General features: G+C 29.2%; 2 protein-coding genes across 2 annotated transcripts; one reads left to right on the forward strand and one right to left on the reverse strand.

Annotated features, from left to right (window-relative positions):
* The first annotated feature begins 1,823 nt into the window (after positions 1 to 1,823).
* On the forward strand, positions 1,824 to 10,111 carry LOC100786609 (cytosolic endo-beta-N-acetylglucosaminidase 1). Its single transcript, XM_003518375.5, has 11 exons — positions 1,824 to 2,300; positions 3,707 to 3,844; positions 4,329 to 4,438; positions 4,537 to 4,648; positions 4,737 to 4,844; positions 5,262 to 5,374; positions 5,685 to 5,766; positions 6,530 to 6,610; positions 7,532 to 7,584; positions 8,056 to 8,191; positions 8,996 to 10,111. The coding sequence occupies exons 1-11, from the start codon at positions 1,923 to 1,925 to the stop codon at positions 9,794 to 9,796; spliced, it is 2,112 nt and encodes a 703-aa protein (XP_003518423.1). The 5' UTR covers positions 1,824 to 1,922; the 3' UTR covers positions 9,797 to 10,111.
* A 2,421-nt stretch (positions 10,112 to 12,532) lies between these two features.
* LBD9 (LBD domain-containing transcription factor) lies at positions 12,533 to 13,511 on the reverse strand. The gene is made up of 2 exons (NM_001353963.1): positions 13,268 to 13,511; positions 12,533 to 12,880 (listed from the first exon to the last, which is right to left on the reverse strand). The coding sequence occupies exons 1-2, from the start codon at positions 13,421 to 13,423 to the stop codon at positions 12,572 to 12,574; spliced, it is 465 nt and encodes a 154-aa protein (NP_001340892.1). The 5' UTR covers positions 13,424 to 13,511; the 3' UTR covers positions 12,533 to 12,571.
* Between the last annotated feature and the right edge of the window lie 10,115 nt (positions 13,512 to 23,626).

The raw sequence follows: 23,626 nt of genomic DNA on the forward strand, positions 1-23,626 counted from the left end.
CTAAGAGTATTTGTATAAAGTAAGAAGTTTTTATTAAAAGATATTATTAATGTATCCTAACATAATTTCTGATAAAAAAAATTTCATTATTAATTCATTACCTAGGCCCGTGTTAAAAGACAAAATTATCGTACACAACTTTCAACTTTGTGTGAGTTTGAACATTTGAATTTACACCAAAACGGTTTTGCTTGTATACATATATGGCGACGCGCAAAAATAATTAATAGATATATGGATAGCTTGAAGTTCAATATAGTGTAGCCTTTTTTGTGCATAATGTTTATTTGGCTGCTGTTGAAGCAGAGTTCCAGAAAATCTTGCTTCGACTTAAATAACTGAAATAATAAAATAAAACAAAGTCAAAGAGAAACGAACTGAAAGACAGTGGGTTAGTGGCATGAAGGCATCTGCTGATTTCCAAAACAAAGTTTCTTTTAGAAGTATTGTCCTCGAGCCCTCAAAATATAAATGTGGTTCCTAGCTACTTTCACTTTCCTTTGTCTCCACAAAGAAGCAAAATTTCAGATTGTCACATATTTGTCATTTACTGTATTTTAAATTACTATTATTGGTTTTGTTCTATTCAACTGCTGTCATACATAATTCAGCATCTTTTAATTTAAAAGTTCAAAAGAAGCAACAACGGCAGTTGCAATTCCTCTCATGTTTTCATTGTGAGGCTTCATGTCTTCATGTATTTTATTTTTTAAATGAGTTTTTTTGCATTCTCCTATATATGATTTACACATTAAAAAAAATTATTTTTATTTCCTTAACCAATATTCTTAAGACATTGGTTAGCAAGACCCTTTTCATATGCTCTAAGTGTAACTTTTTTAATTGATAAGTAATTAAAAATTACTCTAAATATATTTTTTCAAAACAAATATTAATGAAAAAGATAGAAACCACTAATCACTTGTTTTATGAGTGTGAGTGATTTTCCAAAGTGTGGTACCTATGTTTTGATTGGCTTGGTGTGTCCACTGTCGTGAATAATGATATGCGCAGTCAATTCCAACAATTCCAGGGACTAGCAGTTGGTGTTGGTGGAGGGTTGGAGGGAGAGGACTGGATGGTAATGGCTTAAGGTGAAAAAGAAAGGGGTTCTGGTACCCTTTAGCAGTGTGGATAATATTGAATCCAATTGAATGTTTGAGGTCCAAACCGAGATGATTCACTGTTGTTGGGTTTGAGGGGAGTGCAGTTATAGAAATATATACTACACGAATGGTAATATTTACCAAATGGGAGGATTGTAGTTAAGTAATAGGAATACACATGATACGAGGAGTCAAGGAAGGCTACTGGGAGTAAGTAAATGTTCTGCATCATGATATCATATTATGATATTAATTTTTATCTATCTATACTTGTATATCCAATACGTCCATATAAATAGTATATGTGGTCAGTGGAATGGCTTTAGAAGTGGATGAAGGTAGTTTAGTTACAGATTGTGGCACGGTGTTGCACAGTGTAGTGTAACTGCTGTGTATATATCTGTGATATATGGAAATATGATAATTGCTGGTGGTTTTGAAAGGAATAAAATGGTGCTAATGTAAGGAAGTTTGGGAATGGGTGGAAGGATAGGATAGGATACTTTAATTTTATTGGGCGATTGACCCTCTTTGTTAAAAAAAAAAAAGTAAAGGAATAATATTCATGTCTGGATCTAGAAGTATATATAGATAGATAGATTAGGCAATACTCTATGTAGATTCACTATAAATGTACGTTTTCCACTTGCCAAGTAAAGTCAATGAGAGTAAACGGTGACTTGTGCTTGCCGTGATCCGTGCGTAACTTGATAATTAATACGTTCCTCGTCTACTTGGAGTCCATATAACTTGCCAATAATATTCATAGACTATCCGAAACATACTTGTTTTGTTCTAGCAAAACCTCTCACAATAATGTCTCACTCCAACAATTCAGAGTCCAAGTTTGATCCTAAGCAACCCTCCGTGCCCATATCATATCCAATAAAGACCCTAAAGGAGTTGGAGTCACGCTCCTACTATGAGTCCTTTCACTACCCTTTTAACAAAGCTTCATCAGTTCCTATTGAAAGTGGCTACTCTGCACCATTGCCTAATCGTAGAAGAATACTAGTGTGCCATGATATGGCTGGGGGTTATGTAGATGATAAGTGGGTTCAGGGAGACACTAATGCTGAAGCCTATGCCATATGGCACTGGCATTTGATAGATGTGTTTGTCTACTTCTCTCACAATCTTGTCACGCTCCCTCCTCCTTCTTGGATTAATACAGCTCATCGTCATGGTGTTAAGGTACTAATTAACTACTAGTTAGTTGCTTATGTAAGATTTTCACTTTGGCTTATAAATTGCCCTTGTTTAGATATAACAAAATTCAGAAGTATTTGGGAAAAAAATAAGAAAAATAATATAAATTGAACATCTCCTGTAAACTAATATTAACCTATGCCTCTTAGCTTTTGAAAAAGTTAGATAAAACTAACTTTTATAAACTTAAGAAAAATATGCTTTTAGATTTTATATTTTTAGTTAAATGTAGTCAAAAGCTGTGCACTTTCATATAGATGAATTTATTTCTCAAACTTTAAGAATATGTAAATTTTTTATATAAAAAAATTATGTAAAGTTAATCCTTCCTAAATTTAAAAAAAAAAAGAATTGATATGACACATCTTTAAGTACCTTGAGTCTTATTCTATTTACCTTAAAAGTTAAACTTGTCGTGAATTGTGATTAGTTTACAGTGAACAAAATTTACACTGAATAACAATTAAACTCCTTTAAAAAAAAAACAATGAATTCTTAGATAAGAGTGATTAAATCCAAATATTTTTCTTTAAGAAAGAGGATCAAATTGATTGATATAAAAAGGTGAAGGAACGTATCACTTATTCTATAAAATTTAAGTTGATTTTAGTTTATGCAACAAGGTAAATTCCTTTTATGTTTTTTGTTTTTTTAGGCTTAATTGTACTTTTAACTTCAATGTTTCACAATGGCACAAATTTTGTTTATATTTTTTTTAGGAATTTTGCCCCCATTTTATAAATTAATCATGGTGAATTTTGTCCCCACATAAAAAAAAACTGCCATAATTAATGAAAAAACATCACAAAATCATCTTCATTGTGGCGTTTTTTATCTAGCTAGAATTTATCTAGAATATCCTTCTTTTTTTATTAATCAAATAAAAAATTAAAAAATATATAAAATTTAATCAAATAGGAGTGAAATTGAAACAAATGTACACTACCAGTTTGTCTCACTGTCCAATATGAGAGCTCGGAGCTAGCTGGTAGTACAACCACACTGGTAAGCTTTGTAAATGTGACATTATTTTTTTCCTTTGCATAAACCGGTACTTTTTTTAATAAGCTGCACTAACCGGTACTGTTTAACAGGTTAAGGTCAATCATAAGCTTCTAGAGTTGGTTTAGTTTAACTAATTAGAGCTTAGATAGTGAATCTAGCCAAACTTATTTTCTAATGTTTTTTGGAAGCATGATGGTTTATGGCGTTTGAGTATGTTTCTCACTCGGAGATTTTGTCTCATTATTTATTGCTAAATGTTTAATCAGAATAAGTATATAATTCCATTTCCATTGCATATTGTGACTTGTTTCTAATTGAACAACTGAAGAAACTTTTAACTTGAACTTTCTTTGTTGTAAATTGTAATTGTACCCTTGATCTCCTAGGTGCTGGGGACTTTCATCACTGAATGGAATGAGGGAAAGGCTGCCTGTGATAAACTACTTTCAACAAAGAAGTCTGCCCAAATGTATGCAAAACATTTGGCAGAGCTTGCTGCTAATTTAGGCTTTGACGGGTGGCTGGTAATCAATTTTTCAGCTCTGTTTGGTACTATTATTATAGTTTATATAAATATCTCTATTGATTATTTTTTCTTGCCTAAGTTGATGATTGATTTATATTCACATCATGATATGATATTATTTTATTATTCTTCTAGAATGGTTAGTGCGGGTTCTTAAAACTGAAATCCCATCAAGAGTTTGTGTTGCCTAAAGACTGCCAAAAATAGAAAAAGAAATAAATTTGGAAGAAAGTAAGAGATTATAAAATTTTGAAGATCATGCTATTAATAAAGCTTATAAAAAGATGTGTTTTCTTTGGCAGTTTTGTCATTGGCCACTGATACATACGTAGTTTAGAATAATTACATTACGAAGAGAATCATATTAGGGGAATCATGCATATTTGTACTAAAAATAGATGCATAATCGTCTAATACCTTGCAGAATTGCTTTTTTTTTTTTTATTCTTTTCAATTATTCAAATACTAAAACTCAATTGCAGTTGAACATAGAGGTAACATTGAAGCCGGAGCAGATTTCTAATTTAAAAGAGTTTGTCAAGCATTTATCATTAACAATGCATTCTTCAGTGCCTGGATCGCTAGTGATATGGTTTGCATTAGAAGTCACTCAATTCTTGTATTTTTTTTTTTTTACTGAAATGGAGCGTATCAGCAATTGATTTTTTATGTCCTTTATTGATCATGCAGGTATGACAGCGTCACTATTAACGGTCATCTATGGTGGCAAAATGAATTAAATGAATATAATAAGCCTTTCTTTGATATAAGTGATGGGATATTTACAAATTATTCATGGCAGGTATTGCTTAATTATGCTCCTTCGATACTGTTGTTTGGTCAATTGTTTTATCTGTTGAGTGGACATTATTATTATCAATACAATGTAGGAAGACTATCCATGGCAATCTGCTGCTGTTGCTGGTGATCGAAAGTTTGATGTGTATACGGGGATTGATGTATTTGGAAGGAACACATATGGTGGTGGAATGTGGAATGTATGTGATCTGTGTCATATACACATTTTTATTTGATAGCTACAAGTTATGTTTTATTGTACTGCTTTTAAACTTATTTGGAATTCAATGTTTAATTGTCCTGAGTGGAACATATAGTATCACTGAATTTTTCCCATCACACTTGAATATGCTCTGAATTTTTGTTTTAATGCTTGTTTCACATTAATTAATAAACTTCATATGGTGTGCATGAACTGCATATTTTACAGAAGTCTATGCAATCTGTTTTCTCCTCAATATTGCATGTAAAATATATTTATGGTATCCCTTTCTTTTCAAATTTTGTGGGGGAGATAAGTTTGTTAAGAGAATTAGGAGACAAATAACATTGGTAAAGCCGAAGGCTATTTGTGTTTTTCCTAGTGTTTTCCTGACTTTATATTATGAATGTGCCAGACAAATGTTGCTCTTGATATAATAAGAAAAGCTGATGTCTCTGCTGCAATATTTGCTCCTGGATGGGTCTACGAGACTAAGCAAGAACCAGATTTTGAGACTGCTCAGAATCGGTAATGTGTAGCTGTCAGTATTTTTGCCTTTCTGATGCACTATAATTTATTTAGAAACAAATGAAGTTGACCATAAAGCAAATAAGAGTTCATTAAAATCCTAGAAGTGAAAGCAAAAGCGAACACCCGAATTATTTGAAATAATCATCATAAAAGTCAATGACTAAAATATTTAAGCAAAAACTGTCTTAATTTTTTTACTCCAATCTTATTGTCACCTTTTTCTTTTAAGTTAATGATGGACAGATCTTACCTTGAATGTGTTACTCGCATTAGTTCCATAATCATGGCCATGCATTTGGCAATGCAGTTGGTGGGGTCTCGTGGAAAAATCTTGGGGCATAGTGCGAAAGTATCATGGAACACTACCATTCTACACAAATTTTGATCAGGTTAAGAACTGTAATTGTTTCCCCTTTCTACCAAGTGTCTTAACTTCTCTACTTTGGTTTGTGTTGTGGTGCATTTGGAAGCCAGTTGGTGCCGGTATGAATTAAAAACTGTCCAAGATACTTTGTTCATGCTGAATTTGATAGGAATTTTTTTAATTTGATTTCAGTAAAAATTGTAAGAATAAAATTAAAATGTGGATTCTGAGATGCAAATGATGAGTGGATTAGGAAATTTTAACATCATAAAGGAGGGAGCTTTCTTTATTCACCTTTAGGCTTTAGCTTAACTCAGTACACGGAAAAACTTTATTAATTTTAATTGCATTTAATGTCTATCCTGTATAATATAATGACATCATTATCTCTAACTTGTAACCTACTAAGAATTTTCCTTTGGCATCCTTACTGGTTTGTTAAATTTTTAGCTGAAACAATGCATTTTGGCCAGAGGGTTGAAATGGGGTTGGATTTTTTTATAAGCTAACGTTGCTGGAACATCCTAACAGAGCATTTGAGACTTGAGATGGGTATCAATCCCTCGATTTGTCTGTGACTAGAAATCTAGCCTAAGACCCCTTTTTCAAGACATGTTTTACGCGTAGTTCACTAAATACAATGTATGTGAGGAGTGAGGTGTTGCACGTCCTTTTTATTGTTGGATGATACTATTTTGGCAATCATATCAAGGAGAAGAAATAGATTTTTAGATAAGATACTTATATATTTGTATTATTCAAATGCCGCCTTTCTTTGTTACTTTCAGGGACGCGGTTATCATATTTCAGTTGATGGAGACCTAGTATCAGATGCTACTTGGTGCAATATTTCTTCCCAAAGTATTCAGGTATGCACCTGATTAAGGTGTTGGCTCAACTATTTACAATGTTGATATTTTGTAACCTCAGTGGCCATTGTACCAGAGGAACTTGCACACAATTTCACTACATGAAAAAGATTACAAGACCTCTTTCTAAATTCAGGGAAAGAACAATAACATTCTTAAAACTGGAGAATACAAACACTAAAAAACCTTATAATATGAGAAATGCGTTTTACTCTTTACATTTCTTCTCTAACAACAAAAAACATAAAAGAGAAAGATGAATAAATTTGGGATGATTTTAAAAGAATCACCCAAGTTTTCAAGGGCACTAAGCCACATTAAACCTTTAAGGGGAGCTTTGTCCAAAGTCCCACATCAAATAAGCCACATTAAACCTTTAAGGGGAGCATTGTCCAAAGTCCCACATCAAATAAGTTTTTTCTCGATAAATAAAGAAAGAAGTTTCACATCAAATAAGTTTTTTTTTACAAGGATAACTAAAATAAGAAATCTCACATCTAATAGGTTTCTTTTTTCAAAGATAACTAAATAAAGAAGCTTCTTTAACGTGTGATTTCTTACTTAAAATTTTACGCTTCGTTTTATAAGCTTTTGAGAAAGAAATCCAGCCTGTGTGGGACTTCTAGCTAGAATAACAAAAATGCATATGCACTCCATTTTTTTAATTCTTTGTCATTTCTAAGATTAAGGGTTGGTTTTTAAGTAACACCACCTAATAAAGCTAATATGGAATGACAAGTAAAATATTGTGATCATTTGAGAATACTCCAATATTTATTCGAAATCTTCAAATTTACTGTCAATGTTACTTGTTAAATGATGATTGAATGACAAACTTGTTTTCCAGTATTCACATACATATATCATAGCCATGTTTCTTTATCATGATACCTTCATTTGATTCATTTTTTTTGTGTGCAGCCACTCCTTGAGTTTGCCGATTCAACTGCAAATTCTATTCAACTTATTGTAGAGTAAGTGACAAAACATCCAATGCTTTATAATTTTCTTTAACTGGAAATTCCAACAGAATGTGTACATTTCATATTTCATATTATTTGAAGTACAGCTTGCAAAATTAACTCTGATACAGAGATTCACTGCAGAAAATTCAGCGTAGGATATTAGGTTCTTTCTTTCCCTTGTTGAATTTTGAGGGCCTATTTTGGTAACAAGAGAATGGAAATATGATTAATTATCAGATATTGCTACGGTTATATGCTTCTGGAACTTATTTATAGAGTTTGATGACTGACCTGATAGTGTGCAAGCACTTCTCGTATTAGTATGTACTTTTAGTTTTTGTAGTATTAGAACCTTCCATGATTCTGTATGCCTCGTTTCTTTTCTGTTCTATTTTAAATCAAGGTATTAAATTACTACATTCCACTAGTACTAGTTCAGATATGATATTAAGTATATGTTGTCTTGCTTATAAAATGTAGCTTGAAGGAAGCATCATATAGTGGAGGGGGAAATATTACATTCAAAGGATCTCTTGGAGAGGAAACTTACTTCAAGAGGCGAATCTTTCAAGGAGAGTTCATTTTAAGCAAGTTGCCTATCCACTTCATTTATTCTGTAAGCTATCATCTCTACTAAAATTGCTGAAATTTTTTTACATATCTCTATCCTCAGGTTTGAAGCATGATAGGGAGGTTGCATGCTCATGTCTTTCAAAATCTTAAACTGTTAGCTAAAGCCACATGAATATTACTTGTATATCTCAAGCATGATAAATTATTAGGTGGTATGGGACCATCACCTGTCCATGATCCCAACTAATCTCTACATGACATGTATTTAAGCTTTTCGATTTACAAGAAAAAATTAATAACACTTTATAACATGTCATGTGGAGATTAGTGGGGACCATGTGATACAAAACTGTACTACCTAATACTGTAATTTATCTTCAAGCACACACCACTTCGTGTAAAAAACCTTTGGGCTTGAACTAGGAAAAATGCACAAGCTTTGTATTGAAATTCAAATGTTTATTAGAAATTTGAGTGGCAAGGGTTGAACTTTTGACCTTCTGGTCATAGAGACTCTAATACTTTGTCATGAACCAACTCTCCCAAAAGGCAAATGCACCAATGATTTTATACCTTTATATCTCAGGCCATCAGGCTCATCTAACCTGAAATAGCTGTCAATACAAAAGTGTAAAAATAGTTTATCTTCTTAGGAGCTGAATCTGGTTACTTATTTGAGGGAAGGGAAGTGGGGTATGTATGTTTCCTTGACCAATGGTATACTGCACACACATGCAGACTAGTTCACCAAAATCATTATATAGTAGTATATACAACTTGAGACTTCTATCAGTGCCCTCTTTTCTTAGTCTAGTTGACACCTGAAGTCTGTTTTTGGCAAATGCAGGTGAAATCTGACAACAACTCTTCTTTGGGACTTGTATTTGAGTTCACTTCTTCTATCAACAAAACAATGTCTATACTACTCACTTCCCATGGAGTGGATCATCTGTCAAGCAAATTTAGCAAAGTAGTCCTAACAAGTGAACACAAGGGAAATGCCCCTGGATGGGTTATACATGAAGGTACAATTGAAATGAATGGATACATTCTCACTGGAATCCATGCTTTGTGCTATAGACCAAATGCTACTTCCAAAGAACTGAAATCCAGACCATTTGGCCCTGATCATACTGTGCCTTCCTCAACTGATTATTTTGCGGTTCTTGGTCATATCACAGTCAAAACTTCTAATTATAAGCCAGATTTTCCAGTTTCTACTTCCTGGCTAGTTGATGGTGAATACATCAGTTGGAAATCTGGTCCTCAAGATTCAAGGGTCCTTAGTCTTAAAATTTCTTGGAAGCTGAAAGAAGGAAAAGGAATTGTATTTCCACACTACAATGTGTATGTGGAGAAACTACCACAGCTAGCATATGGTAATTCAAGCACAACATTAGAACCTGTGCAGGAGTATCTTGGAGTTGCACATGTAAACTGTTTCTATGTTTCTGAGCTCAAAATTCCTGCTATCACTTCTAGTCTCAAGTTTATTATACAGGTCTGCGGTTTTGATGGGACAAATCAGAACTTAGCAAAGTCACCATATTATCAATTGGAGATAAAGGATCATAAATTGTCATTTATGAAGTATCCATCTTATATTTATAGTTGGATTTCGCATTGGATGCGATTCCTACGCAGCTAGTAAAACTAAGCATAATTCGCTGCTTTCCAAGTTCATAATTTCTATACAAGTAACAACGTACAATAAGTCTCTTTAGATCATTCAAGTCCAACGAAACTGCATGTGAAGACAAGTGTTTATCTATTTATTTGTTTGTTTATTTCTTTCTTTCTTTATTTATTTAGTTATTGTAGATTTAATTTGAAAGTGTGTGCATTTATTAGTTATGAAACACTAGGCAATTAAATGTACGTTATTAAAAAAAATGTTATTAATTCATTCATCAGTAACTAAGCACGTGTTAGCAAGACTCAAAACACTATTATCTTGCAATTTTCAACTGTGTAACATGTATTATATCCTACAATTACTTTCATCTTTGTGAAACCTAACATTCCACGCGTCTAGAATTAGGGAACTAAATTGACAATGGTTTTCCAAAAACTAGAAAATAGTAACTATGAGGTTCAACGCTCCAAGCTGCACAATTTTAAACCTTTGAATTTGCATCAAAACGGTTTTGTTTGTATACATTATGGCGGCACGCAAAAAAAATGATATATGGATAGCTTCAAGTTCAATATAGTGTAGCCTTTTTTAGCATAACGTTAGTTTATTTTTTTTAACAGACAGCATAATGTTAATTTGTTTGGTGTTGAAGCAAAGGGCCAGAAAATCATACTTTGACTTAAATTTACTGAACGAATAAAATTAAACAAAGTCAAATAGAAGGGAACTATGGAGGGTGGGTTAGTGGAATTCGAATTCCAAAACAAAACTTATTTTGGAAGTATTGTCCTCGAGCCCTCAAAATATAAATGTGGTTCCCACTATCACTTTCTATGTCTCCACAAAGAGGCAGAATTTCATATTGACGCATATTTGTCATCTACTGTATTCTAAATTTCATATTGACGCATTTTTTCTCATTGCATTGTGAGGCTTCATGTAAAAAAAAAATTAATTTTCATAGTGTAAGTGTAAAAAATTTATATTATTAACTAATTAAAAATTATTTTAAATATATTTTTTAAAAACAAAAAACTAAATAACAGTATTTTTTACATTATATATGTATTTAAAATAAATTCACTTTTTTGGTGTGGAAACTAAGCTCTTTCATGCATGCATGAGTATTTTTTTCACATACATCACAAATAATTGAATCTTAATTAAGATGCTTAAGGGTCCCAAAACCAACAGATTTTAATTGAAAATTCTTGTCTCTTAAAAACGTGTTTCAGCCAGAATAATTTGTTTTAATCACTGGCTCAATCATTGAACCAAGCATGCGTTTTTTAATCAAGTAATGGTTAATTTAGACACGTTTATATAGGGTTAGTTCGATTTTCTCTTTTCCTCTCTTTTGGAATACGAAGTTCGCGTCAGCTTCCACTGTCCCTGTGATTTCTGGTGTTCCTTATGGTCACAAGTTTACCTAAATGGTACGGCAAAGTTAAGAGAAAGGTGAGGGCTAAATGCATGATATCTAACTTCTAATAAACAATGTAAAGGCATTGTACGTCGTACATTTTCTTTATTCATGACGTTCGCATCTTTATTCATGTAATTTATCATGAGTTTTTACTTTTGTTAATATATTAGGAAATGTTATATGTGAGAGAGAAATAAAATCAAATGATTAAAGAGAGAAAAAGAAGTAGCAATTGATGAGTGAATAACTAATTTAGGTTTATGAAATTAAAAAAATGACAAATTAATCATTAAAAATATTAAGTTATCAATTAAGTTAGTCCTGAAAATTCTGATAATCAAAAAAATTGATCCATGAAATTAAAAAAAAAATATCAAAATAATTCCTAAATATGTAAATCATCAATTAATTTATGGCTTCTTTGCTTTGATGTCATGTCCCACAGATTCACGTCTTTTAGATGCATTTTATTTTAACTTCTATGTTATTTTAATGAATTTGACGTGATTATCGTGTTAAACATGGTCACATGATATCATTTCAAACATGCACTTAGTTTCTTTGTTGTTAACTGATGTTATCCAACATCGTAAAAAAAAAATAATTGCTAAGTGCCCGAATGACATCAACTAGGCACTTCGTTCTTTAAAATCAAAAGTACCTCATCCTCCTCTCTTTTTCAACAACCACATCCAATGTTCTCTGTTTCACAAGTATCGGGCCCTAAGGCCCAAAGATACAAAATATTTAACATCCAAACTCTTTTTTAGTTAAAATTTAAAATCCAAACAGATATTTATTGTTAATACACGCATAAGTAAAAATTGTTAATATTCATAATTTAGTTTTTTATGCTTATGAATGGTTTGATGATAAAAGGTTTGAATAACTTGCATAAGATTTAAAGTTCTAACTCTATTGCCATCACAACATAAAAAAATTCTAGCTAAAGAAACAAGAATGCTTATATTTTAGAAAAACAAAATGTTTTGATGTTCATTAGATATGTAAATTTTTTTTCCTGATGGTGAGATAGCCATTTTTTATAGTTATGAGAATGTTTGTAACTTTCTAAAACCGTTACTAAATTTGTCCTTGTTAAAAAATTATCAAATGATCATGGATCATGTCTTCACTAATCTTCCTCATACAATATATAATCAATTATTATTGATATTTTCTTGTAAGTTGTAAAATTTAAATATTATTGTATAAACATTAGTTAGGACCATAAGTATTTGTCCTCACCGGTTGCATTAACATACAAACACCTTAATTACTTGTTTACTTAATCAAGTGCCACTGCTAGGGTCAACCTTAGAAATCCCTTGGGTATCTCAATTTTCATTCAAGAAACTATGTCATGGGCAAAATTGCTGCATTACATTGCTAGAAGTGTCAAAGCCAAGAAACTGAGAGAGGTCATTTTGGAGAAAGTAAGACTTGTAGTCTAGATCAATTCCTGAGGCTGCTGGCATCACTGGCTCATGTTCCATCTGGATGCAGAGTATCTCTGCTTGAGCAACTGCAAGCTGCATTTGAAGCTCAGAAACTTGATTTTGCAAGTAGGATATTGCTCCAACACAACCATACACAGGGTCCCTCACTCTTGCATTTGCCTCATACACTAGACTGCTCACTGCATCTGCTCTCTGGTGAACTGGAAGTTCCTGAATGAATCATTGCATAAGAAACAACCATTTGGAGCCCTCAATCCACTAAAAGAATCACTACTTAAAAGCCTATGCATAAGAAAATTTGAAGAAATTCTCTCATAATTTTTCTGAAAGATTATTTTTAATTTATGCATAAGCTAGTTTTAGCTTATGAAGTAGTTCATTTAAAAAAAATCTTATTTTATTTTTCTAAAAATTCTTCTGAATAAGTTTATTCAAACAGGCCCATTAACAAATACTATCTGAAAGAGTTACCTCAATCTCCCACCTCCTAACTTCTTTGATTTTGAAATTGATCAAATAACTAACTAACCACAAAAGGTTTTTTTTTTATTATTTATCATCAAAATAAGGCAAATAGAAAGAGTAAGAGAAAAGTACCTGTAACATTTTGCTAACATTGCTAGCACCAAAAACCTTGTGAACTATAGCAAACTTTTGGGGGTCATCAGAAGGAAAATAAGGAGCGAAGATGCAGTCTTTTGTGCACCGACGCCTCAGCAATTTGCATGAGGCACAAGGGGAATTTCCACCCATTTTTACTTTTTTGGAAACAAAGAAAAAAGAACGGTTATGTTTGGGACTAAGAGGAGAAAAGGAGTGAACTTAAAACAGAGGAAGTTGATAGAATACAAATCAAAGAGTTGCACATAATGAGACTAAGAAGCATTATTGTGTATTTATAATGGATTACAGCAGATGAGGGTAGCCGCCTGCAAACTAATTCTGCTGCGGTATTAGCATTAAAAGGTTTCTTACATTAAGATTTCGATGTGATTACATCATCATGAGTGTAAACAATCTATTTTTATTTGGATTAGTTACAGTCACACAGCTTTAACCAGGTGAGAGTTAGAAAACACTGTTATCTTACTCTAGCATAAAAGTAGTATTAATTACATTTAACTACTAAAAACATTTATTAACAAATTAATAGATTAAGTTATTTAGCTCTCTTTTTCTTCCCTTTTTTGTACGCATTGCTTTGTTTAATTGCCACATCTAGAATTGAAATTGAAATAAAAAATTACTTTGGCATATTATGCCCTGGTCTTAGCTCTGTTTAGGAATTAGGATCTCAGGCCTTGTGGTTAAATGTAACTTGAAATTCGGACTTGTGAGTGTAAAGGTTACATAGGCTGATAAAAGTAAATGTTTTAAACATTTTATACCCAAACAAAAATATTCCATTTAAATAGAGAAGCACAATAGAAAACTAAAAATAAATATTGGCACAATAAAGAAAAATAATATATTCATGATAAAATAAATCAAGACATTATCCAAACTTTTATGCTTCTGTGTTGCTTCATTGAGAGTCAAAGTAAGAAAAAATTTCTGCTTCACGGAAGCAAAGTTGTATCACATATTGACTTATTGCTGAAATTGACAGGGTCCAATAGGTTCAAGTCTCTATATTGTTATTAGGTCATAGCTGAGAGAGTAAGTGACTTGAGAATTGTCATTATCTTATTTTGCCTAAAAAATTCCTTTAAAAGTAAATTTACTTTAAATATATATATTCTTATTTATTCACTTGAAAAATTAATTCACTTTAATGAAATCGTGTCTTACTCTGTCACTGCTTACCTATTCAGATATAAGAAGTTGACATGACGAAATTATATTGATATTATTTTAATCCATTTAGCAAATTAAGCTCTCCACTTTTATGCACTTGTGGGGATATATATAACTATATAGATGACTGAACAGATGATTAACTATTAAGAGAGTTTTAGATGTACCAGGAACAAGGAAAGCTATGATTAGTATCACCCTGTATATTATGTTAATTATCTTACTGCTGATAAACTTCATCATTATTATCCAACATTTAAGTATTATTTTCCTTGCTTAATAGCATATACATCAAGAGTTTAATGATTATACACTTGATCACAATATAAAACAGGTATGATCAATATAAAGCAGGTACTTTTAAATGTTTTTAAAGTTAATTATTATAAAAATTAACAAATTTATCATATATAATAAATTATAATTTAATGATTATATAAAATTATTTTATATTTTCTATATATAATCATAAATAACCCTTTTTCTGTCATACATAAATGGAAATTAAGCTGTCGATATTGTGAATGCCAAGTTAGCAATATAGTTGTAGAAGAGGAAAACAAAATTGACACTATATGGTAAGCTGATTTGGATCCCAAGGGGATAGAGGAAATAAAAATAACAATTATCATTGAGAAGCTGCCAATAAAAGTTATAGATTGTGACAGCCAAGTACCTTGTTTAGTTGAAAGCACCCCGGTCGTTACTAAGGTATGTGAAGCTTCAACACATGCTTATGACATATAAAAGCATTCACTGATTCACGTGAATGCACACACGTACGTTATCAATTCACTGGCAGCCACACCAAATGCACAAATAGCAACACTGATCATCAATATATTTTTTTAAATAAATATCAGAAAAAAATTGTAAAATAAAATTTGACAGAAACCGTCTCATACTGATCAATGTTTCCTTATATATCAATCTCTCCTAAGATTATAGTTTGACTGAATGCGTTGATTAGCTCATGATCAGCTAGCTGGTCAGCATCATCTTTTAGTTATAAAGAAATGTTTCATTTCATTATATAGTAAATTAAGGTGACCTTTTATAGCTGAACTTATAATTATCACGCCCAAAATCTTATAAGACTTGTCAGAGCCAATTATTTTTATATCTATACTGCACATATACATATATGCCTAATGAAAAATAGTTTAGGCGCAAATACTGTAAAAAAAATACTAATTATTCATTACAAAATTATTGTTTATCATTAATTTTTATAATAATTATTTTAAAGTTATATTTATTTATAGTTTCTTTTCGGTGAATAGTGTAAAAAAATTATATTAAATTAACGAGATCGAGCTGGCTCTTCTTGAACTAAAAGACAATGTTTTTATTTGGTTAGATTTAGATTTTTTTTTCTAACATTAAAAAAAATGAGATTGTTTCTTTCCTCAAAACTAGTGTTCATGCATGTATTTTCCTGCACTCAATATTTCTCCAATATACAATTTATTTTTTCTTTAATTTCAACATTATTTTTATATATAGTCTATACAAATTGGTAATCCGTATGAGATTTATGGATTAGTCATATGTTAAAAATATGTTTAATGAAATAATTTAAAATTGAACATGTGATCTTTATTAGTAGATATTTTAATTAACTGAGTTAATAGATCAATTATGTTAAAAAATAATTAATATTATTATATATAATACTAAAAATTTTAATATATATTTAATATACATATAAATTTTGTAACAATTAATTTTGATCTAATAATATATTTTTTTACATATATAAATTTTAAATAAAAATCATAGGTCTAAATAAAAATCATATGTTTGATAAAAAAATTATATATAAAAAAATACACTATTAGATCAAAATTAATTATGTAAATTTATATGTATATTAAATATATATTATAAATTTTAGTGATAAATATAATTATATTAATTATTTTTTAATATAATAACTTATTAATTCAGTTAATTAGGACATTGTCACATGTTCAATACTTACATGGGTGTGAGGAAATATGTCAGTGCATGCGAGGAAGAAAATCCCCTTCATAAAGGTTATATATCATGGTATGGTGTTGATTTTGTTTTCCTCTTCTATGGAACCCAAATCAGCTTATCATATAGTTATGATACTTAGACCGATCAATGAATAGAACGTTTACTTCATCTTCTCCGGTCAAATGGACAACTTTGAATAAGGTGGTATTAGATCCCCCATATTAAGAAAACTCTAACAAAGAAAGATATATATCAGCAACCATGATATAACAATTTTTTTCTGATCACATGCCAAATGGAAGAGATTCGTCTCGTGAGCCGTTATCGTTACAAACTAATATTAAAAATTGAATATGCATCGGTCACAAATTGATGTGTTGGATTAAGTTAATTAATCGCAATTGAATGTAGAAGCTAGCTAAGCAGCATCTGCGGCCTCATTGTAAAGCTTCAGACCCTTTCTAATCTTCTGTTTCTTTTTTTAACCACTGACATGCATGGCATATTTTTTCATCCCAAAAAGAGATTTTTTTTTTTTTTCTCTTTTGCAAATGATAGAATGCAAACTGTAGTCACTCCATTTTGACTATTTCATTCTTTACTTAAGCACCATATTTAGAATTTCGCTCTCATTAATTAACCTTCCTAGCTATTTATATGTGTATCAATATACGGTGAATAACTCTTGCTTATCTTTTCTACAAGAGCCATAGGATATACAGATTGGTATGTACTAATAATATACGTAATTTCATCACCAAGATACCTTGCCCATCTCATTGCTTGCTGTGTGTCTGTGGCATTTGTATTATATAACTATAGGTCAGTTTGTTTGGATATCAATTAATCAATTCTAAGAAACCAAAAATTATTAATATTTTATGACCTAACCCAAATGACAGAAATGTGAATGCCATGGTATATACTATAGCAATAATGTTTGTTGAAAAGCAAAGAAAACACAGAACCCACCACCAAGCTATTAATGAGATTCCTGACATTCAATTAAGTTGTAGGGATTATTATAAATGAAACTCGTTTTCATGGAGATTACTATTGAAACTTGTACGAGTTGTAGCTAGTGTGGTAGAAACCCTAAGCTTTCCTTGCATTAATTGCCTCACATGATTCAAAGCTTCCTTGTCATATAAAACAGCTCTTCTTTCATGGCAAGTCGGTCTCCTATACGTCTTTGTTTTCAAAATTAATGTGTAAGACTACCTTTGAATTGATTGGAACAAGTGAATGAAATTTTATTAAATTTTGGATACTTGATTAAAGAATATTAACTTGTCCTCCTAACATAATAATTATCTTAGATTATTGGATAAATAGTTATTTTTGTTTTTGAATGTATAATTGACTAAAAAATACATTGAGAAACATATAAAATTTAATCTTTAAAAGTGTAAAAAAAATACAAATAAATAAAAATATTAATAATTTTATAAAATTAACTTTATATATTTATTTTCTATAGATTTTGTAATTTATTATTAATATATAAGAAATATAAGTGAAAAAAATAATTAAAATTATATTGAAAAATTAAAATGACAACTATATCAAAGGAGAAAAAATTCTTACACAATAATTATAATGAAACCAAAAGAATAATAAATATTATTATTTTCTTAAAAAATAGATGTATTTTAAAAAATAAAAGTCATGAAAATATCAAACATTAATAAATACTTTCTCTTTTCTATTTCATAAAAAAAACTAATTTCACACTTATTAAGGAAGATAATTTATTTCATTCAAAAAGAAACTTTTTTTATATTATTCTTCATTAGAATTTGATATTAAACATAATTTTTTTTATTAAATAAAGGAAATTTTAAACATAATTTTATTAAATAAGACAAAAATAATTAAATTTTATTTAAATTTGGGAGAAAAATAATATTTTTCATATAAAAGAAAACAGAGATAGTTACACTTACTATTAGCAAAAACAAAAGTACTATTATAATTGGTATGAGGAGTGTATTTCTAATAAATTTCAATTAATAAAAAGAAGTGTGTTCAAAATAATGTATTAAAGAGTGTGTTTTTAATATTTTTCATAATATATTATATATTAAATGCATGTAAAATGGCCATATTATTATAAAAAGGAAAATACAACTTATACTAAATACTACGTGTAAATTCTGCAATAAATTATGGTCTTGTATGATAAAATCATTAAATTTGTGTTTTTCTTTAACATAAAGAACCAAATCTATTTTTTTACTGCAAAAGTGCATATCACTTCATTAAATAAACAAGTCACTGAGAGAATCAGGAGGAGTATAAAAAATTTGTGAACTAACATAAAATTAAGACGCCTAATAAGATGATGATTGACTGGATTTATTTGTCTACAGATCAAACTAATGGATGAGTTGTTAATTAAACTAATTTTTTTATTACATGCACTAGTCAACATGGATCCCAGTTCTGATTTCATGGACGCATTGGGGTGAATAGTTTCGATTAATGGTTATTAATTTAAAAGTGATCTGAATCCCTATTTTTAATAGATTTGGATCTTTAATATATCTGAATGTGATTTTTAATTAAAAATGTATTATTTATTTTTTAATTAGTGTCGTAAGTTGGCACTTAGCAAGAACCCGTTTCTATTTATTTGTTCACTTAGAAATTCACGTTAATGTTAATTACTATCTTTACAATTATGTCCTCATCTTTATTTAATTCCTAAATATTTTACACACTTTACTATAAATAAAAATAATGATTAAAGTCATATAAAAATCTTTGTAGAAAATAAAAAATAAAAACCCATTTTTTTGTTAAAAAAGAAAAGTTATTCAAAGAAGATTCAGTTTGACGGGACTTATTTTGATCAACGCCTCTATTGAAAGCAATGGTAACAGGTAGGGTCTAAATTTAGAACTCCAACCCCTCTCGGAAGGTGAGACCATGGAAGCTGAAGCTGAGAAACCTGTCGTTTGGTTTCTCTGATATCTCAAACTTTGAAGACAATAAAATATGGTTGAAGAAACAGACATCTCACCACGTTAGAAGGAAAAACATGAGACCTTCAACGCAACATTAAATGAGCATCGTTTCCATGAAGATTCATTTTCGAGATGCATGTTTTTTTAATTTTCAAGAATAATTCTAAAGGAGAATATTAACACATAAAGGGAGTGTGTTTGGTTAAGTTAAACTATCAGTGGTGTATAAGTTTTTTTCTCTCAAGACAACCATCAGTTTTATTATAAGTTAGATCGATGAAAATCTTATATAGAGAATAGAGTAATTTAAATGTCATGCCACGCATACTCAAATGCTCCTAAAATACTACTCTACTATTTTATTTTATTTTTGAGGAGACTAAAATACACTATTTAAGAAGTTAAAAGTGCAAACCTTTTACTAAAAAAATATTAATAATGCATTCTCATTATGTTGGAGGGAATACAACAAATATTTATAAACATACTTGTCATTTTCTATCTTATATTTTTATTTATTATTTAAGTGACCTTTTTTGTTGGATTTCATAGAACTTAATTATTTGTTAAGATAATACATAAAGAATATAAGATAACATATAATAGGAGAAAAAATGTGTTCGAATTCACTAAATTAATTAATTTTTTTAAAAAAAGATTAGGGAAAAATGAATCTGTATACTGATTTTGTAGAGATTTATTTGTATAAATAGAAGTGGTATGATAATAAATTACATATAAACTCCTTTTAGATTTAAATTAATTTATTTTGAAATTGCATTTGAAATCAAATTTAATTTAATAAATATTTTAATTTTTAGCTTAATGGACATTCAACTTTCAATAATTCAATTTGATTTTTACAGTAGTTTATATTGCACTTTTGTTTACTTTTTTTTATTTTCTATTTTCACTTTTTAATTATAAAACTATTGCTTTGTTTTTTTATCCATTTCCTGTTTTTAAATATTTTTATAAGAAGGAAACACTAGAAATATTTTTTTTTGTTTTTTCTGATTCATGTATAAATATTTAAAAAATATAATAAAAAAAGGTTGAAAACAATGTAACAATTAAAAAGTGAAAACAGAAAGAAAAACATAAATACAAGTAAACCCTTCGATAACTAATTAATTTATTTGATATAATGATATAGTCGTGTTACTTGTGTATGAAAATTCAGAAAAGAAGTTTCCAGGTCCCAACAAATCCAATATCTATCCTTTGAGCTTTGTTGATGCTTTCTATAGTTTTATATATGTAACAAATATTAACAACTAAGGCAGAATTAAATATATTTTTATGTCAAATAAATATTTAATTTTTGTATTTGTTCTTTAAATTTTTTTTGTTCTGTATTTAATCTTTAATAAAAAAATATTTTTTTCTTTGATACTTTTTTCTCTAATAAATTAATAAATTTTATATTTATTCTCTAGTAAAAAAAATTATTTGTTGTTAATCGAGATTAAAATAAAATTTGATAATTTATAAAAAAAAGAAACATAAAATTCCTTAATTTATTAAAGAATAAAACAAAATATCAAAAATTAAAAATAAAATTATTATTTTATTAAAAACTCAAAATAAAATAAAAAAATTACTAAAGACTAAAAATTTATATATATATATATATATATATATATATAAACTTTAACAATATACCACAGTCCTCTTGGTTCCTCCTCGTTCAACAAGAAGCCCAATAAAAGTATTGGGTTGTATCTTAGTGCCAATCAAACATCTCTTGGGTTCGTTTGGTCCAGCCTAATGAAAAGATGTTCTGAACAAAATATGAGATCCTTCTCGACAATCCTTACTTACTGAAAAGTTGAAGTAAAACTAAAAACACATCATTATATGCTACCATGAAAGAAAGAAAAAAATACATGATCATCATTTTCAGTATCGGTTTCATATGGAATAAATTAGTTGCTGAAATTATAAAATGTTATAACAATTTCTGAAATAGAAAAAAGTTAAGTCAATTTCTGAAATGAAATTTGCAAATCATATTAGTCTTTTGTCACTAGTTTCGTTAAAGACTATAATGTTAATAAATTATAAAATTTGAAGACTACGATCATAATTAGTTACAAATAATAGGGAATGAAATCACAGTCGATCAGAAAATTAGTTATGACCTAACTCATTTATGCTATAAGAATTATTTCTGTATAATTTATCTTGATATTATTTTTAGTAGATATAGGATTTTAATGTCTTTTTTTGTGCACAGTTACTCATCATGTGAAAATTTTTAATAACTCTTTTTATCTGATGACTATAATTTTAGGTGACTTTTCCAAGAGTATCTCACAAATTTATAAACTAAATGATAGTTTTTTTTTTTTTTATGGGGACTAAAATATACTTTACTCATTAGTCATTACATATGCGAATAGCAACCTTATCTGGCGACTTGACATTTTTACTCTCAATATTTCTTCTAATTTCAAAGAAATAAATGAATGGATCGGAAAACAATAACGAAGAGTATTGTTTATTTTCCCAGAATATAATGATAAAAGAAATAAAAAAAAATAAAGGATAACTTCTCCCTTATCTCACACATCTCATTGACAGTGCTATGCATTAATAGTTAGTAATTTAATAATGTGATGATTTGATTGCTTTCTAATATTTTCTGGTTTTAGCTTTTGTCGTGACACTGATCCGGATAAGCATCGTTTCTAATAAATAATTTCACGTTTATCTGTTATTATTAGCAATTTCACATTTTTCTTTCTTTCTTGGTTTTCCCTCTGAAGCTACTTTATCATATTGCAATGGAAGAAAAAAGAAGACAGTGCAAGGCATTTCTAACACTAGAACTCTAGAAGACATAGTTAGGAATAGTCAAATCAAATGTATAAGAGAAAAATAGACCAAATTAAATTTTTGGAGTGTGCTTATTTCACATATTAAAAACTCATTCCTAGAATTAGAACTTAGAGAATATAGGATTTTTATGTTTGTTTAAAATTTTAAAAGTATAGCTTTGTATTATTCATTCTCAATAAAGTAATTATAATATTTACTTTATTTTTATGAGAATAAAGTTGTATTCTAATCACAATATTAGAAGTTATTTTTAACCCACTTATAACTTCTATTTCAATTCTTATTTTTATTTTAAAATCATTTTAAAATATTCTTTAGAATTTTAAAATCTAACCAAATAAACTTTTAAATCACAATAACATTCCAAGTAATAATATTTTTGAGAATGTAATTTTTGAAAATAAAGTACCATTGAAACAAATACTTGTCTTTTTTTTCTTCAACTTATTAGTTTATTATTAAAATGTTCAACATGATTCTCTAATTATCAAAAAATACATATAGTATATCATTTTACATTAAATTCCACCAAGATTTATATAAAGTGAGCATAAGAAAAAAATAAAATTTTGAATATAATAAATAGGGAAACAAGTAAAAAAATTATCATAGATTGCATCTCATAACCACCAAATGTGTGAATTAATTTGGGGTTGTTATAGTTTAATCAGAAATTTCGAGTTTGAGTTATGAGTATACAATTGTATTAAATATTTGAAAGAAAATTTTTGTTACTCATATGAAGGATTTAGACAAAAAATGATTGCATCTCATAACATGTTTTACATTCCTTAAAAAAATATGTTTTTTCGTTACTAGCTTGATGCATTTTCTAGTGGTTTAAGTTTAGTTTTGTACACATTTCTTAGATTTTTCTTTCTAGAACTTTGTTACACCTTTTATGTGTTTTTAGTGACAATGAAACTATTTTGCGGTCTTTTGGGATGAGAGCTTTAATACATGAGAATCTTGGGAGAGATTTGAAAACCTTTGAAAGCATGGAAGTCCAGATGAAGAAGCATGGAAGTCATCCAAGTATGGACACTAGGGAAAAGTTAAAGAAAATATGAAAAGTTGGCCACACTAAACTTGATGTGATCTCAACCTTCCACAGGAACTTTTGTGTTTGATTTAGCATGAATACAATTATAACTGAATCCTTGAAATTGTATTTATTTTTTAATTAGATTCATATTAAAATTTAAATAAAAAATAAATAAAATTTTACGGACACTTTAAAAAAAATTTGAAGGACCTAGATAAATAATAAATTCAATTGTAAAAAAGTTCAAAAACTTAACTAAAAATTATAAAAAAAATTGATACTTGTCCCTGCATTGTGGATCAATTTATGAATTTCTTT

Source organism: Glycine max, chromosome 2, assembly GCF_000004515.6.
Source record: "Glycine max cultivar Williams 82 chromosome 2, Glycine_max_v4.0, whole genome shotgun sequence".
Taxonomy (NCBI): Eukaryota; Viridiplantae; Streptophyta; class Magnoliopsida; order Fabales; family Fabaceae; genus Glycine; species Glycine max.